At 32.1% G+C, this 19,669-nt stretch overlaps 2 protein-coding genes across 3 annotated transcripts in view; one reads left to right on the top strand and one right to left on the bottom strand.

Annotated features, from left to right (window-relative positions):
* bmm (brummer) overlaps window positions 1-8,423 on the bottom strand; it is a 21,009-nt gene extending 12,586 nt beyond the window's left edge. For both annotated transcript variants that reach the window (XM_018454339.1, XM_018454340.1), the window contains exon 1: window positions 7,713-8,423. In XM_018454339.1, the coding sequence (XP_018309841.1) occupies window positions 7,713-7,872 (160 nt within the window). In that variant the 5' untranslated portion in view covers window positions 7,873-8,423. The remainder of the gene's footprint in view (window positions 1-7,712) is intronic.
* A 2,573-nt stretch (window positions 8,424-10,996) lies between these two features.
* Window positions 10,997-17,470, top strand: Rnb (BTB/POZ domain-containing protein Rnb). The gene is made up of 6 exons (XM_018454501.1): window positions 10,997-11,916; window positions 14,450-14,670; window positions 14,773-15,495; window positions 15,618-15,799; window positions 15,942-16,215; window positions 16,323-17,470. The coding sequence occupies exons 1-6, from the start codon at window positions 11,605-11,607 to the stop codon at window positions 17,257-17,259; spliced, it is 2,649 nt and encodes an 882-aa protein (XP_018310003.1). The 5' UTR covers window positions 10,997-11,604; the 3' UTR covers window positions 17,260-17,470.
* Window positions 17,471-19,669: the final 2,199 nt, after the last annotated feature.

Raw genomic sequence — 19,669 nt, 5'->3', positions numbered from 1 at the left:
TGCCTGCAAATCTCTTCGTAACGCTGCTTGAAATCGGTTGTTTTCTTGTCGAATTGAAAATGATCCAGTCTCTCGCAATCTATTAAATGTCAACATAAACACTCTTCGGTTTGGCACTCTTCTGTTTGGAAATCGTCGTGCATATTCTCGCACCGCCTTTAAAGCATTACCGTTGCAGAAACCGTATACAAAAACCATATCAGCATATTCACTATTAGAATACGTACGCGGCATATTGCAAAAGACAAAATTCATCTACTGTTAAAGGCTTTCAAAGAGCGACTGACAAATTCATAACAGAAAGTGGAAAATGTAATCAAATATGTCGGTGCTAGATATGGCAAGAAATGTAAACATTTTTTTTCGATTTCTCTGAAACGGAGCAAAAACGAGCATATGTCTATAGGACTTTTTTTCTTAGTTTTTTACTCCTCTACACGCTCCCAAAGTTTTGCGATTTAATTTGGAAACACCCTGTATACTAGTATATATATTATAAATTACATTACTTATAAAAGTAACGTCGGAAACAAAATTATTTAATTGTTAATACACTGACTACCAAACACAAATTAATTTCTAGTTGGTAATCTATAAATAGAACTTTATAGTTATTCATCAATTCTATTTTTCGGTGAAAAATATAAATTTTATTGTAAATTTTAAATAAAAATAAATATTGTTATAAGTACAATTCAGCAGCGCATATTAAAATAACTAATATAAAAATGACATCGAAAATAATGTAAATTATCAATAAATTATCAATTTATGCGTTTTGTTATTTGCAAATCGGCATTTACTGACGGGAAAATAACCAAGAAATATACGCCATCGTGATTAAACGATTTGTCGTCTTTTCTCATTACTATTGCATATCACATATGTTAAACAAAAACGCATTTGCGAAATATTTGAATTACTTCCTCTCTTAGTTGGCATTGACCGACTAAGATTTCTCGTCATTTTACGGGATATTGCGGAAAAAATATGTGAAACACACATCTCGCATTTTCTTTCATCGCGTTTTATTGCGGTACATTTCGCACTTCCTGCACCTGCTTCCCTCCGACGATTTATCAATTTCAAGCAAGGTTTTTATTTCCACTATGTAATCGACAAACACCGCGCGATGTAATTTCAACCGCTGCTCTTATCAGACAACAAATTGTAGGGCGTAATCAACTTGTTGTCTGATAAAAACAACCAAATCGCTTTTATCATGGCATACAATTACGCCCTTATCGTGGTATACAGATAAACTCCGGGCGTAAATAAATTTTGAGAATCATCGATACTTATCGCCGAAGTGATCCATCAATTCTAGTAAATATCTGACTGTGTACTTAGGATTTCCATGAGTATCTCGTATCGCGTATCTCAAAACGTTAATATCATGATTAACATTCAAATCGGCCGATCTATTAATATAATCTCCGGATAAAATGCCGAAGCGTTTTTGTCAGATCTTCCTCAACAAGAAAAATATGTTTTCGACTTCAGATAACTACAATGCCTTGACCTCGAGACGAAAGGATCTGCTTGTCGCTTCCTTGGCAAGAGTCAGCGCAGTAAAAAATGTTGTAAGACCACTACTCGGTCGTACAACAATTTTCCCATAATAAACGTATACAGTCGTAACCCAGTTCCACTGACACCGAAATATCTAGGCGAGAGAACCGACAAGAGATAACGTCTAACCCTTTCTACCTGCCGATTTGCGTTGCATAACCATGCATGATTTTGATCGTTACTACTTATAAAGGCACGAAAATATATTTGTCTCAGCCGATTAACTTGTTGTACGACGCACGTCACGTTATGAACAAGCCTGTCTATATGACCTTGTTTGCGCGAGAACGGAAACGCGTGACTGAATTCTATGAAAGTAATACGCTTGAAAGCGACAATAAACAAACAGCGCGTAAATTACTTTAAATGTTTAATCGTCGATTTACGAAGATTTCGAATCTGGGAATTAATTCGTTAATTGGTCCAAGAATTAACTAATTCGATAATTAATTAAAGAATTAAATTAATATAGAAAAAAACTCAATGGATTAAAAAATTCAAATAGAAGAGTTCAAAGATACCAGAAAAGAGTTATGAGACAAATTATGTTCCAACAATTAAAGTTAAGTATGCAATAAACACTAATAACATAAAAAGAATCATACTAAATGGTAAAAACTTATTTATAATGTTATACTAAAAAATGATGTTATGTCAACAATATTATGTTTTCAATGTAGAAGGTGGTATTATGACCAGTGTGTATATTGTGGCCTCCCGTAATATCTCCGCTATTATACAGCGAATCCTAATGATATACTTATGGAATTATTAGTTCAGTAGCTCGTCGTTACACCATGACGCTAATATTACCAATACTCAATAACCAGCACTTATTATAACGCATTTTTACTTTCAAGTATTTCGAAACGTTTCTGAGATACACTTTAGCATTTAATTACATCTGCTTTCTCATTTTTCTTAAACTTGAGCGTATCATCACATGAATATATGTATTTTTGAGTGTGTTATTTGCTATTTAACATTTTATTTGACTGTATATATTTTGAGTTATGCAAATTTAAACAATACCATAGCATTTTGCTAATGTGGCCTTCTATGGATATTGATTACTCGCGACCTCTTTTTTGAGGTTTTCATATCAAAATAATTATTTTATAATCGATTGTAGCTCTACTGTTAATCTATAGTTTATATTACGTGTACTATTTTTAGTACTGAGATTTTTAGTACTGAGCAGCTTATATGCAGAAGTTATGTGAATGTATATACATTCATTTGCATACATTTTAAAATATTTAACTTTTTTTTTAATTTTGTAACCAAATACTGTTTTCTAAACAAAACTAATATTTTAAGGCTACTTTTATGAAAGGCTACATTACAACCCATTTTTTTCTTCGAGTCATTATGCAATGTCGCCACATTTTTATTAATAGTATCCTAAATAATAAATATTTCGTAACTTTGAGCCCACAATCGATTCAACAACATTTTAACGAATGTAATTGTCAAGTTTTAAACTTAAATATTGATTATTAACAAAGCTATTGCGTAAAATGTAACTGGGATGCCATAATACCGCCTTCTCCTCTACTAATTAAAAAGATTGATATAAAATGTGATAAAAATTTCGTAATTCAAAAATTCATAAAAATTTTAGAATTAATTAAAATTCTGAAATATTTAATCTTCTGGTTGCTTTATATTTTATTCATTGACACATTATTCGCTCGATTAATCTCTCGATATTATATCAGTCTATAAATTTTTTTTATACGAATCGCTAAAGATCCCCTAAAAATCATCGTTTTAAGAAATAGATAAGCAGCGTTTTTACAGAATATTGATGTAATATTGTTTGCGAATCGATCCTCGGATAAATCACAGTTGCTCAGTGAAAGACAAAAAAAACTATGTTTTTTCAAGTATGCCAAAGTTTGTCGAGTTAAATCTTATTAATGAATCATACGTCATCCCGTCAAACAGCGTCTCGTTTAATTGAGCTCAGATTACGTTTGCTGTATGCGTAATTCGTCTTCGTAATTAGGACTTACGTCAGACGCTGAGTGCAGCGACGCTTGACCTCGCCATTACACTCGCATCCGCATCAAGAAAATAATTTATAATAAGCTCGTTGCGTTGTACATACATATGTATAACGTTATGCGTAGACACTTTGTGCAATTTAAACAAAACATTGTTCAACATCTCGGCTCTTGCGTACATTATTCAAAATTTCATAAAATTTAATGTACTTTTAAGTTACACAATTTAAATTTAATTTCATGACATTATATTAAATTTAATGTATCTTTCACGAAACTTTATGAAATTTAACGTACTTTACATAAAATTTTATGAAATTTAATGTACACGTTCAGTACATTCAAGTAACTACTGTAACTTAGTTTTCAGTGTTAAATCATTCATTACTTTTAATTTCATTCATAATCATGAGCTTCATTTACATGTAAAGGAAGGATTTCACAAACAGTGTATGCTTCGATTTTCAAATGCAGAATTTTTATTAATAAATTTATGTCATCTGTGCAAATAAGAGAACGATTGAAAAATAGATGAAAAATAAACAATAAATAAGAATATTAAATAAAGTTATGAGACAGATTTATTTATTTTTATCTTACATGTACATATATTTGTATCGTATATAAAAATAATAAAAAGTTTAATCCCATTCCTTTCAGATTTCTAGTTACATTAAGCAAAATGTTTGATTAAAAATGAACAAAACAGAAGATTAAGTCAATCAAAATTCCAGTTATTTCAACTATAATTTTAGTAGATTTAACCAGAAAATTCTAATTGAGATAACTAATTGATTTAATCTTCTGGTTTGTTCATTTTCAACCAAATATTTCATGTAAAAATACTGGAAATCCACGATAAAATTGGAGTTAAAACACGGATTTCAGCGTAATGTGTCATTGCGAATACATAATAGTACGAAATAACAGATATGAGAGCACACGGTCGTGCTGTTTGTGTTTATCCTGCTTCTCGTGATAATGAAAGACAACACATTTAGCTTTGCGGAGAAACAAAATACTCATGCGATAAACCACGCGTTACCAGCATCCCGCGAACCCCGGACGCACTGCTAGGCATGCGACCTATTTACACAAAACCAATGTTTATTAAGGATGATGACGCTTACGTAATATTTTGCGAACTATTTCAGTAGTTGTGAAAGCATGTCAGAGATAAGTCACGCATTGATCGAAGTTTCTAAAGGTACTTATTGCAGTATAATTGTCACTTTATCGTCGTGTTTACACTGTGCATATTTATCGATAATAAATAACACGTGCCATGTAACATAATATTATTATAACGAAATGAAATATAGGAGTGAATTTGTTATTCAGATCTATGACAGAAATCCTTAGAAGATAAGCTGTCGTATCTTTTTTCATATTTTATCTTATTAGATTTATTTTACAACAGCCTATTTTATTTTTTTTAATTTTTATCCAAAGTTGTTAAAAATTTAAAAATATTTATTAAAATAGCTATTTAAAATAACCATCTACTATAATTAAATTTAAAGGGCTATTTAAAATAATAAAAAGCTTTTTTAAAAAGCCTTTTAAAGCTATTTAAAATATTTAAACAATTATTTAAATAGCCTTAAAAAAATTATTTTAATAGTCCATTAAAAATAACCTTTAAAAAATTATTTAAATAATCTTTTTTCCTTCTGTTTACACGCATATGTTAAATACACGGAAAAAAACGATTTTGGTGAAATATCTAAAAAAAAGTAGATATAGATTTGAAAAAATAATTTTGTTGGACCATCAAAATAATATATATATTATGTATATTGGAAACTCTCAAGTACAATGAGCAATGTTGCAATTGACATTTTACCAGCTTGATCTATATATATAGTTATTTTGATGGTCCAACAAAATTTATTTTTAAATCTATATTCAGCTAAATTTTTAGATATTTCAAAAATAGTTTCTTGCATGTTGAACAAGCATTTTTTTCATAGATAAAAACTTGCGACATAAATGATAAAACTTCATTCCCCGGAATGTTGCAATATATTGTTTATTTTTCAAGGAAATGTAATACTGAAAGAAACGTTTTCTATGAATAACCATAATTTTGTTGATGCGTGAATTACAAAAATTTTTTTATTCTTTAATTAAAAAATTGTGTTGTTCCAATAAAAATTTGGTTAGAATAATCAAATTTGAAAATTGGTTAGAATAACTAAATTTTTATTAAAACATAATTTTTTAATTAAAAAATAAAGTTTTTGCAATTTACATATCAACATGAAATTATAATTATTCGTACGAAACATTTCGGTATATTTTTTTTATCTTCTTTTTATATAATTGATTTTCTTCAATTGCATATTTTATGCATCTTTTTCTTACATTATTGATTTCCCTGCAAATTAATAATCACGTTTAGCGATCACGCGAATATCACACCTGATAAACACGTGAGCAATCTTAATTTGTTCCACGATAATCGCCCGCGCATATTTAATAAAATTTGTAACCCGTGCGAGCAATCTCGACGAGCGTGACAAATATGGAAAAAGGCAGCGATTACAAATTTACCGCGTCGCGCGCTAATTAGTCGCTCTCGTTATCGCGGTAACAAATGAATTATAGGCGGAATAATAATAAATCCATACATCTCGCGATTTCGCCGAACCCCTCTTGTGCAATAATGAGTAAGTTTCATTTAACTACGGCAAGCTCGCGAACGCTGTATTATTCAGATAATTACAAAACTTTTTAGTAATCAATTTTCAGATATGCGGAGAAAAATGTCTGGTTGGATTAATTAGAATTCTGATTGAAAATAAACCAATCAGAATTTTCTGGTTAAATCTACTAAAATTTTAGTTGTGTAACCGGAATTCTGATTGATGTAATCAGATTTTTCTGATTTTTTTATTTATTCATTTTCAACAAGACATTTTTCTCAGTGTACGATAACAATTTATCAAATATAAAAGTTCACGACTTTAGATGTTAAGATTATGTAACGCAGGATGAACGCCATCAATTCTTAAAAAAATTATCGGAATGAAGTAATTCAGAATATCTCATCAGATAATTAAATGTCAGAGAGCTACACTAAGAAAAATGTCTGATTGAATTAATTGAAAATTCTGATTCGACATTGTGACAATTCACAAAAAATGTTTCTTGAAATGTTGAGTTATTGTTATGTATTATAATTATGATTTAAATATTTTAAATAAAGAAAAAAATTAGAGAAAAGAAAGAAAGTATGATACTCAGAATGACGGAGAATTGACAAAAGAGTAAAGAAAAAGAAGAAAAAAGCAATTTATAACCTGTAAATTTTTGAAAAGTTTAACTAAAGAGAAGACTAGGGAGAAGAAAAAAAATGTGGAATTCGAAGTAGAACTGATTACTTTTGATAATTTCGAAGACTCGAAGCTTTGAAAGATATTGATTTATCGAAGATTCTTTTTTAAAAATTAAAACAATATTAAAAGTATAATATTAATTGTTTAATATTTAAAAACATTAATATTTTGTAACAGTTAATATTCTTTTTTGCAGAGGAAGCTGCTCGTTCTAGATTTTCTTTGATACTCCTGTTAACAGGAATCAACAAGAAGATTTCACGAAGAAAAATATTATGATAGAATAATAATGGATGTGGGACACGTGCGATCAATCCAATTAATTTTGCACGCGCTCTATTCACAAAGACTCCTCCGAAATCGTCGGATGAAAATTATTTCATACACAGATAGTTATCAAAGGAACAATGAGAGATAACCCAATCCCTTGAATCAAATAACACTTTATTATTTAACAAGCATATGTGCGTCAAAATGTAAATCAATCCTTCCTGTAGTTAATTTAAAAGTAAACAATGTCCATATTAACGTATACCCTTAGTAGATAATAAACTAAATTTTAATCAAATCTAATACACATTTTCTTGAATTAAATAAATTTAACTTCATTTTCTTGAGTTAAATTACTTAACGCCATTGCGTTTCAGTTAAATTAACGTCGTATTGAGCGGAGCAGTGGCGACCTATAGAAATGATTAAAAATAACTCAAGCTAGGTAAAATTCATTATGTATTAATTTAACAGCGCATAATTAAGCAAACAGGGAAGAGGGAGATGAGAGTTCACTCACCCAGGGGTAGATCGCAGAGCAAGCAGCACGCGGCGATAGCGCCCGCGGACGCGCCGCTTATCTTGTCCAGCAATAAGTGTGGCGCGTACTTTTTGAAGCAAACCGCCACGCCGACGTGATAGATACCGAGGAAGCCGCAGCCAGCGAACGATAGATTCATGTTGTCCTATCGTTTTAACCTATTAACGCGACGGTGACACCTTTCGGATTGTTTTCCACGACGTTCCTTCCTTTCCGACGGTTTGCTCGCTCCAGAAGTTTCTCAAGTCACAATTTCTTTCACGGAACGATTACGCAGTTTACAATGTTTCGCCTTAACCGCGAAAAATCGCGGCCGATCACGGGGATTCCGTCACTCCCGTGTGTAGGGTGTTGCGTGTGTGTGTATGTGTGTGTGTGTGTATATATGTGTTTAACGTGACAGAGGAGAAAAGCGCGGGATATATACGTTTTCTTTCTCCAGAACTTTTGATCTCGTGCGTAATGTATATCGACGTATCTTTCAAGATGCGCGAAACGATACACGTGCTACGACGGTCGATCGTATACTGTCATCGTGCGAACAACAGCTGTTCGTTCCGGATTAAGCATACCAAGCGCGTTGACGAGGAACAGAGAGAATGGGGATAAGGAGAGAAGGAAAGACGTATACACACATCACAACTATACAAGGCACCGGCTGCACAGCGATAATACCCACGCGATAACATGAGAGGCCACACGTGACGTGACGTCACGCGATTGGCCTACGCCGAGTGGTGTGGTTCACTGACCACGCCTACAATACGCTCGTCGGCGTTCACAAAGGCATTGCGAATTCGTATTTCGTTCACCAAGCAGGTTCCGCGATCAATCCAAATTAATCGAGCTATCGAAAAGTATCGCTATTAAAGACCGACAATTCTATGGAAAATGATGGAAATTCGCGCGACTTAAAAGGTTTGTTCGCGTCGCGTCCTCCAAAATGCTTCCAATATGCTCCTATTATAGCTCTTACTCACTCCAATGCGCTTGATAGAATGAGTAGGAGCCATGGTAGAAGCATGTTGGAGCATGTTGGAGCTTGCGACGCAACAAACCTATCATTTACACTATTATTTTAACCTGTAATATCCCAGGTAGAACACGGAGTCATAATTAAGTCATAATGGTATCACAGAACGTCATTTGATACCTAAAAATTGACTTATAAGTGACGAATGAGGTCATGATGATGTCCTCGTGACTTCTGTGTTCTACTTGGGATCCCCTATACCACACAGAAGCTTGCAACAATATTGCTGCAACGTTTGCAATGTTACTACATTATTACTGAAACGTTGCTGCAATGATTTATGCTGTATGGGATATTAATTATATAATTAATTATTACTAACAGCATAATGTTTCCTGATGTTTCGTAATGTATGTATAAAATATATTTACTGATTTACAAACCCGATGATATTTGATTTTTTTATTTAAAACTGCGATTTTATTGTTCTTTTTAATTAATGTATTGTTACTGAATTTAATTGCAAATAACTGAAGACAAAGAATATATCAACTCATTTATTCAGTGCCATTATACATTAGTTCTATTATACATTAAAATTCGTCTTTACTCCTATACTAGAAAAATATTATGGTAATTAACCATTATATTAATTAGGTAAATAATTTCCCAATAGCACACATGTTCAAAATTGTGACGCTTAGAAATTTAATAAAAAGTAAAAGAGTGAGAAGGCGGTATTATGGCATCACAGTTACATTTTACGCAATAGCTTTGTTAATAATCAATATTTAAGTTTAAAACTTGACAATTACATTCGTTAAAATGTTGTTGAATCGATTGTGGGCTCAAAGTTACGAAATATTTATTACTTAGGATACTATTAACAAAAATGTGGCGACATTGCATAATGACTCGAAGAAAAAGATGGGTGATAATATGGCCTTCCATAAAAATAGCCTTAAAATATTAGTTTTGTTTAGAAAACAGTATTTGGTTACAAAATTAACAAAAAAGTTCAACATTTTAAAATGTATGCAAATGAATTGTATATACATTCATATAACTTCTGCATATAAGCTACTCAATACTAAAAATCTCAATATTTAAAATAGTACACGTAATATAAACTATAGATTAACAGTAGAGCTACAATCGATTATCAAATAATTATTTTGATATGAAAACCTCAAAAAAGAGATCGCGAATAATCAATATCCATAGAAGGCCACATTAGCAAAATGCCATGGTATTGTTTAAATTTGCATAACTCAAAATATATACAGTCAAATAAAATGTTAAATAGCAAATAACACACTCAAAAATACATATATTCATGTGATGATCGCTCAAGTTTAAGAAAAATGAGAAAGTAGATGTAATTAAATGTTAAAGTATATCTCAGAAACGTTTCGAAATACTTGAAAGTAAAAATGCGTTATAATAAGTGCTAGCTATTGAGTATTGATAATATTAGCGTCATGGTGTAACGGCGAGCAACTGAACTAATAATTCCATAAGTAATCATTAGGATTCACTGTATAATAGCAGAGATATTAAGGGAGGCCACAATATATACATAATACCACCTTCTCCTCTAATAATTTAATAGTAAAAAGTAATAATTAATTACTTATTTTGAGTAAAAGCACTTGTTTTTTTAGTACTTTTAATATTTAAAATAAGTAAATGCCAGTATTAAATTAGATTTCTATAGGAAAACGTCTTATATGTTCCGATTTTGGATATATGTGCTAATTGTCATTTCTAAATAAAATTTCAATTAACAAATCTTGCGCTCTTTCTCTCTTATACGTCAATTTGTAAAGAGAACGTGGCATAAATTCCATCTCACAAACACGTATTAATGTGTATACTTTAATCCTGGAAAAGGATTTTTAAATCTGTGAAAGAAGAAAAAAGTATTTGTTATACAAAAATTACGATTTAATCGGTAATACAGACGGCTTTAGGATCCTCTTAATCAGGGCTGGGTATTTTTACATTTAAAATGCCATTTAAAATGTAATTCTATTTAAAATGCTAAATGTAAAATACTTAAAAAAATGTATATTAAAATGTATGTAGGGAAAACCATTCTGTATTTGAAAACTATTTAAAATATCTATTTACCCATTTTACATATAAAGTGGATTCGAAAAACATTTTATATACATTTTAAATACATTTTTTTAAGTATTTTATATTTGGCATTTTAAATGATTACCCAGCCCTGCTCTTAATATTTCGGAACATTCTACGCATTAGAAAACGAATCATGTCAGTCACGTGGTCGTCTCGCACGCATGCGCACTGCGATGCGCAGTAGCGTACGAACCTCTGCGGAATTTATTACACCAACACAATAACCAACAATGACGTTAAATACATGAATGGAGTTTTGTTAGATGTCTCGACCGGAGTGGACGTGTTCTTGCTTCGGTCCGAGTGTTGCATCTAACACTTTTAAAAGTTTCTGCCGAGTTTAATTCATGCATTAAATTACGATTGGTCACGTCTGACGTCAATTTCCGGTGTGAGAACGAGAGCCATCCGAACGGAAGAAGAAGAAACCTTCTGTTTCTGACTCCATTTTGCGTGATTTCGCGATTGTCCCCGACTGAGCGGCGAAATGTAATTTTCCTTGATAAGCGGAAATGTGAAAAGTGAAGAGAGAAACGTCACGTTTCCTCGACGTTTTGTGGGATCATGTTGATCGCTTCGCGAATCGTGAAAGAGGAATCGGAATGAACGAAGGGCGGCGGAGAACGAGGAATTCCGTTTGGGATTACATGATCGGTGTCCACGGCACTCGACGCAGAAGTCGCAGAACGATGACAGGAATGTGCGCGTCGTGTCCTCTCCCTTCGCGTGCATAGGGCGATGCGATTTTGACAAATGTCACGCAGCTCGCATACGTCCGCCCGATTCTCGTCGGCGTCGCGCCACCAGGATTCCGCGATGTCACTGCAGAAGACTCAGCCAGACGAGTCGACGCTGGTGAGGTACTTCTGTGCGGGTAACCACCGCGGAATCATCACTTGTCTCGACCAGCTCAAAAACGATCCGAATCGCTGCATGGAGTTTATTAAACGAAGCAATTGCCTCGACGTTCTCGTCCGACTCCTACGCTGTGAGAATCAGAGGATCGTCGACAGGAGTCTGAGCATACTCGCGGATGCTTGCATGAACGACGACGTCAGGGAGAAGGTATGCCCCTTTCGCTCCTCTCCCCTGGTGTTTTCTGTTTGGTGACATAAGTGTCATTCTGTCTGTTGTTGTTAAATGCCAAGAAAGAAGAAAAGTTGATCGCTTGCATTTTACAATAGATTAGTGCTTACTAAAAGCTATTATGTACGTGAAATTAACAAAATTGAATGTAAAAGCATATACGAATATTTTAAACAATTGTATACCCAATAACAACATCGTCACATTATATAATAGAGAGTATACATGTTTATTGTCAAAGTTGATTATGCCACTGCACTTTATATAAAGCAGTCTTTAACGTGTACTGATCCAGTGTGAGTGATTAAATTCATTAATAAAAGGTGCTTTCCATTTGGTGACACAAGTGTCTTTTTATCTTTTTTATTCTCTGAGTATTAAAAAAAATGGAATAACGTTTGTGACGACTTGAATCACAAATAGCGAATTCGGTTACTCTTGCATTATACTAGATTATTTTATGTCTACTAAAAGCTATACATGAAATTAGCAACGTTAACTGCAAAGTATATAAATATTTTAAAGGATTAAGTACTTAATAATAATATTGTCTAACAAAATATACATGTATTATTTCATTATCAAAGTTAATTATAATTACTATATTTAGATACTTTATACAAAGCAACCTTTAATGTGCATTAATCCAGTGTAGTGCGAATGACCGAATTCACCATAATAGTGCTTTCTAGCAAGAGATGTAGGCCATATTCGGATATACGTTGCCAGTAAAAATCTATAGTGTACGATACATGAATTATAAATTTTCAGTACTGGCATATCTAAACATGGCTATAATGCAACAGGGATCATTTCATCTTTGTTTAACATTAGCAAATAACAAAGATGTAATGATTCATTGTGTACTATGAGTGTATGCCTGTTTCTACCCCAAAGTAGATTAATTTTAATTTCAGTTCAACTTACTATTTATCTTTTTCTAATTCTTAGAACAAGAAAAAGATCAAGAGTTAATTGAACCAAGACTAAAATTAAACTACATTGATAGAAACGGACGTTAGTGACACAAATCGACATAAATATTCTATGTTTCTTAGGATTCAGAGAGTAACTAATGATGGAACAACACTTTTGACTTGAATGATAAGTGAATTTGAGTGATAATAGTTAATGTGTAAAATTAAAAGTGTTATTCAAAACCTATGAAGATATAATTTTATTTTTTCTTTGTATTATATAATATTTTATTATTAGAACCTTATGATAATGAAAATTCTATTGCGATATATACATAAGAGATGTAAAACTTATTGAATACACACAGATAACTTGTTAAGTCACTTCAACAATTAATAATTCTCTTTGGTTTCCTTGCTAATATTCTAAGAAGTATGTTCTATAGTTGTACATTATCTTTTCTGTGCTCAGAATAAATGCATAAGTCAAAGAAATGAAATGAAGAATAGAGGAGGTGTAGCTGTACAACAGATTAAAGATTTCAGTCCCAACTGTTATTCTAATTGCTCAGAGGGGAGAGGATATCATTGCACACACATACTCTGTTTTACATTTGCTTTCTCTTGCTCTAATATGCTCGTATATCATGTGATAAATGTGAATAGAAGTGCAGGAAGAGAACTGTCACTTTAGGAGTATTCAATTGATTCATAATATGGATTATATTAGGGCAATGCATTACAAGCTACTATATAGGATTATAGGAAATACAACGTACAGTAATATACTAATGATTCTATATAATTTTTTAAAATTAATTTCTTATGCATTTAGCAAAAATATATTTGATGTATATATATATATATATATATTATATTAATAATAATACTAATACAAATATGTTTACAAAATAGATAAAAGAATACAAAGAGATACCATACCATATTAAGATAGAAGATAGAGAATAGAGATAGAATAAAATAATAATACAGTGCTGCTTTAATTAACAATATTAACATAATTTATGATATATATAGCTATATATATATTGCAATTTAAATTTTATAATGAAACTTAATAATATTTTTACTAGTATATTTTTGTGTGCTTCTATTTTTATTGATTTTGTGTGTGTGTACATATATATCTCAAAGCCAACCGAATGTTTCTTAATAACAGATTCTTGAAAGAAAATAATACGACTATAAATTGATTAAATACTTTTTTATCAGAGACATCCGATGTATGATGTCCTCTTTCCTCTGAGCAATTGGAGTAACAATGGACTGAAATCTTTGATCTGTTATACAGTTGCACCTCCTATATTCTTCATTTTCTTTGACTTTGTGATTATGTATTTATTCCGAGATTTATTCTAAGCATATGCAGAAAAGATAATAATGTACAGCTATAGAACATACATCTTAGAAAAGATTCGATAAACACAGATCACTATTATAAACACAATTATTTCACATAGTGTGAGCATTACATTATTATATTAGCAAAAAAAACTGAAGAGAATTATTAATTACTGAAGTAATTTAAGTTTTGAAATCTGTACATTATAATTTAATAAAACATAAAATTTTAGGTAAGAAACAGCAAAATAAGATTCAACATAGTGCTCATATTAGAAAACCTCGAGCTGAATGCCATGCTGCACTGTCGTGCTTGCAGGCTCGTCAGTAACTTATCTGAATGTAGCTGGCACGCCAAAGAATTATGCGATGCTGGAGTAATGAAAGCACTTGTGGCACTCCTAACATCAAAAACCGATGTACAAACTTATTGCATGGCTATCAGAGCTGTAAGGTACGTTCTTAATTCTATAGTAATTTCTTTTTTTTATTCAACTATATTATAAATTTTATACATTTTATGTTACACAATTATCTATTTTAATTACATTTGTAGAAATATCTGGAACGTTTACAAAAACATTAGGGATACGATGATAGAATTGGAAATTGTCAAGCTGGTTGCTCAATTATTCGTTATGGCCGAAGAGAGATCCAGTGTAGATCCTAAGTATGGCAAGCTTATGGATGCGTGCTTGAAGGCCATGTGTATATTTCTCGATACTTTAGATCCGCGATGCGGCAATCAGATGCATGTCGACAAAGACATGTGGGGCTACAAGTGTCTTATGCGTTGCTGCGCAAGAAACAATAAGATGGCTATCAAATGCCTTTATACTCTCTGTCAGATAGCGGAATGTCGATTGTGTCTAGGTGTTTCTGGCATAGTTAAAGAACTCATAGCTCTGATAATAGTGACAGACACTAACTCCAATTTTATTTGCAAGGAGATATTGTTGAGCATATGTTTGTTTTGTCGAGAATCAGTAAACCGAGATAGAATCAGACTGAACAATGGATTACAGGTTATCCTGTCATTGTTGAACAAATCCGAGTACGAATGTTACCATCCTAATTTGTTGAAAGCTCTCACACTATTCATCCACGACGAAATCGGCCTTGACATTCTGACGAGACATGGCATATTAGAGGTCCTCGTAGCGAAACTGACGAATTTTGTAGCTAAGAACAGTGAGAGAAGTAGCACATCTAGAAAACGTTCCAGCGATTATCTGATCGATGATTATGACAAAAGGCCTTCTAAGTACCCCAGTTCGAGGTAAAATAGATTACATAATGCATATATTTATAATATGTGACATCAGAATCTTGATTTGACATATATTGAGCAATTAATTTGTCTTTCATATTGGAATTAATGATTTATTTTGAAATTTGCAGATACAGTATGGATCTTTACCGTGATGATTGGAGTCCAAGAAGTGCTACAAGTGCCTCTTCCTCAACGCCACCTAGCACACCACCCTTGCCACCTTATTTCGATTTCAGTACAGAAATTGATGATCTCAAAGATGATGTTTACAGTCCGGTCTACAGCGATAAGGAATGCGATAACGATGAAGGTACATTATTTTTCTTTAATACCATTGATACAATTTTTTTTATTCTGTTACATGATCTATTGTAATTAAAATCTTGAACAAAGTATATTTAGATTCAAATTATTCGTCTAAATTAATGCTTCCACACATTCTGTTGCTGTAGAAGAAGAAGCTACTTCCCCTAAAAGTTACAAATCACCGACAACTGTCGAAGCTGATTCCGATTCTTCCTCTCTTAACTCTGAGACGTTTTCGGAAACGAGTGCTTGCGAATATTATACATTATTATTAATGAGTAAATTGAGCTTTTCTTCTAAGCCTATCGACAAACTGGCCGAATCCATGACCATCAAATCACTGATGGATTACATAAAATATACAAAAAAGCAAAATATCCTAAAAGGCACTGCTCTCAAAATATTGATAAAGATCATAGGGTAAGATTTTTTAAATTATGAACCTCGTATTTACACAATTAATTTTTTTGCATTTTTATTCTTTGTTTTAAAAAAGTTTCATTCGTATTACATTTATGTTTGTCTAGGAATGCGGAATATTTCATACCATTAGTAAAACAAGGGTTTGTGTTCGAGATACAAACTCTGCCGGAAGCGGAAGAGTGCATGCAACATTTACGCATAGTGGCAGATACTGGTGGTGCCACTGGACAACTATCATTTCTATTACTGCGCGGCGAAGAAGATTACAAACTATTGACCGCGGTGTCAATACCATTTCTCATTAAGAGGCATTGCACCCTGAGATGCTTGCTGAAAAAGCATGATGGAATGCAGCTAATATTTCGTTTGTTGGCGGACTCGTCACATAAATTACACAAGCGGGCGATTTGGTCGATTTGTCAATTGGCGAAAGCGTTTTATTCGAACGATTCGAACTCGATCACTGATAATACAGATACAAATGCCATCGAAATATATCGTAATATGAAACCATCGACAGAGTTATCATCGATAGTGATATTGGAGCTGGATGATGGCTCGACCGTTAAAGCTTGCAGACAAACACTGTGTCATTACTCGCCAGTCTTTTCCGCTATGTTGGAGGGTCACTTCAGGGAATCGAACAAGAAACTAATTCAACTGAGAAACATGTCACGCAATGCCCTGAAAACGTTGATATTAGCGACGAACGATGACAGGTTCAAGAATCGAAGCATTGAGTCGCTATTAGAGGCTGTGCTACTAGCCGATTATTTTCTTATGCCGAATTTCTTGATAGAGTTGTTAACCGAGACTTCTATAAACAAGCTCAATCATGAGACCTTCTATCGAGCCTGGTGCTGGGCAAGGAAACACTCTTGCCATGAGTTTAGGTATTTTTGTGTAAAGAAATTTCTGACCACAAAAATGTCGTGGAGTGAAACGATGCGGACGTTCCATGATTTCTATACCACTAATGCCTTCGATGAGTTCCTATGCGAGATCAGGGACATAATTACGGACGAGTTATTCCGATGGTAAAAACATTAGATGGTTATTGAATTCGGATTAATGCAATTGCGACAAATAGGAATGATTCCTCGAGATCTCTACAATAAATCTTCAAAGAATGATCTAAAATAAGAATAGAGTAAACTTAGCTTTTTTTAATCATTAATTTATGTTTACTCTAGTCTTTGGAACATTTTTATGAGAGAATTCTTTGCATAAGCTTGGTGCATTTCTGATTAAGATTTTTCGATAATTTATACAAGGTACATATCTCTGAAAAAGATGATTTTCTTTTTAATGAAGAAATAAAATTAAGAAAAAATTTTTTTTAAAGGTATAGTGTCGAAAATGCGTATATTTAATTAGATAAATATTATAACAATTTTTATACGATACGATCATTTTCTCTTATGCAAAATTCAATTGATCGTAAAAGTGATTATCTAATCTTGCATATTTGCAGTAATAATGTTACTTGCACATATTACTTGCAGTTATAATGGAATTCTATGACAAATTCTCTTGATTTTCAAATGTATTTATATATTAAAGTTATTTTCCTCGTTGCATTCTAATAAAAACTTTCAATGATGAAAGATCTGATGATGGTAATCGAAATGCAAGCATAAATCTCGAGTGTATAATATCTGTGAAGCTCATCACACTTTAAATAATATTATTAATAGACATTAATGTTTTACAGTTTCTTTAACAACATTTTTCTCAACATTTATTAGATATCCTTTTGTCATTGTAATAGAAATCATCTTTTTCAAAGGCATCGTATTTATAATTATCGTTTAAATATCTCGCGCGTTGCATATTATGTATGCAAGTGTAGTAATTCTGTACATATTTTAAGATGTTCCAAGCATATTTTAAGCATTTGTACATAATAAAAATAACATAGAAACATTTATAAAATCATCATCTTCCATGTATTAATGTTTTTCGTATTTAAAAATATACAATAAATTCTGTTTACGAAATGTTTTGAAGATATTGTTATATATAGTGTATAAAAAAATCAAGAGAGAACGAACTCTTACATTCGCTTTCCTAGATACCTTACATATATATAAGGGTGTCTTGTAATATACAGAACAATATATTTCCTTGTCAAAAAATAAGCATCTTTAGCTTTTCCTCAAATTTCTAAAAATTCGTTTTTTTTTATATCTCTTTTAAGGCTCCTGAGTAGTCACTTCAGCCATATTGAATCGTGACGTCATAAGCGAAAAATGATACGTTGATTTTTCTTGCATACCATTTGTAAATAAAGAGAATTTGAAGAAACGAAATGATGAGATCGCATTTTTTTTTAAAACATTTGTAAAAATAGGCGAAGACTCTCCTTGTCTCCCCTAATAATCAGTAAACAGTCGAAGTAAGTTTACTAGTTTTTACTCAATGCACATGCGTAGCCTATTTTCACTTCTCGAGCCTTTTTCGACTATTTACTGTCGAGGGAGATAAGGATAATTTTCGCCATTTTTAGAAATGTTTTAAAGCGATCTCATCATTTCATTTCATCCAAATTCTTTTTATTTACAAATGGTATGTAAGAAAAATCAACGTGTCGCTTATGACACATTTCTCGGTTATGATGTCACGATTCAATATGGCTGGAATGAGTACTCAGGAGCCTCAATATGCCATGTCGTCAATATAACATATGTTCATACATATGAATTTTTTCCCGAGTTGCAGCTTATGAGCTTGCTTTTATTTTCTTTTTGTAATTATTATATAATTTGCAAAATGAATATAAATAAAGCGATAATATTCGAGACAGTTTTCACAAGTTCTAGTTCAAGTGAGAGTGACGATGAAGATATAAAACTATTTCTTGATGAAAGTAAACGTTGAAAAATACCGAGAATAAAATATTTTATTGAAACAGTAATATATGCATATAATAACGTTTACTTTCATCAAGAAATAGTTTTATATCTTCATCGTCACTCTCACTTGAACTAGAACTTGTGAAAACTGTCTCGAATATTATCGCTTTATTTATATTCATTTTGCAAATTATATAATAATTACAAAAAGAAAATAAAAGCAAGCTCATAAGCTGCAACTCGGGAAAAAATTCATATGTATGAACATATGTTATATTGACGACCGTCGGGTTCGGAACACTTTTCGGTTTAGTTACGGAGCTGCCAACATCTAGGAAAAAAAATAAGTTAAACTAACTCGGTTCGGAATACACCCATGATATTCATTTGCTGTTTTTGATTTTTTTTAAATTCATGATTTTTTTATGTAAAAATTTTGATAATTCTGCTATAAATCTATTTACAATCTTTACAATGACGTTATTTTTAATATAAAATGTTATTTGAATTGATATAAAACAACCCAAATAGCACATAGCGCTTACAAAGCGTTAACAAAGCGCTAAAAAAAGCGCATATAATCGCTATTTTAGCAA

Source organism: Mycetomoellerius zeteki, unplaced genomic scaffold, assembly GCF_001594055.1.
Source record: "Mycetomoellerius zeteki isolate Tzet28-1 unplaced genomic scaffold, Tzet1.0 scaffold433, whole genome shotgun sequence".
NCBI lineage: Eukaryota > Metazoa > Arthropoda > Insecta > Hymenoptera > Formicidae > Mycetomoellerius > Mycetomoellerius zeteki.
Note: the sequence above shows the minus strand (reverse complement) of the source record. Positions and strands in the feature narration are given on the sequence as shown.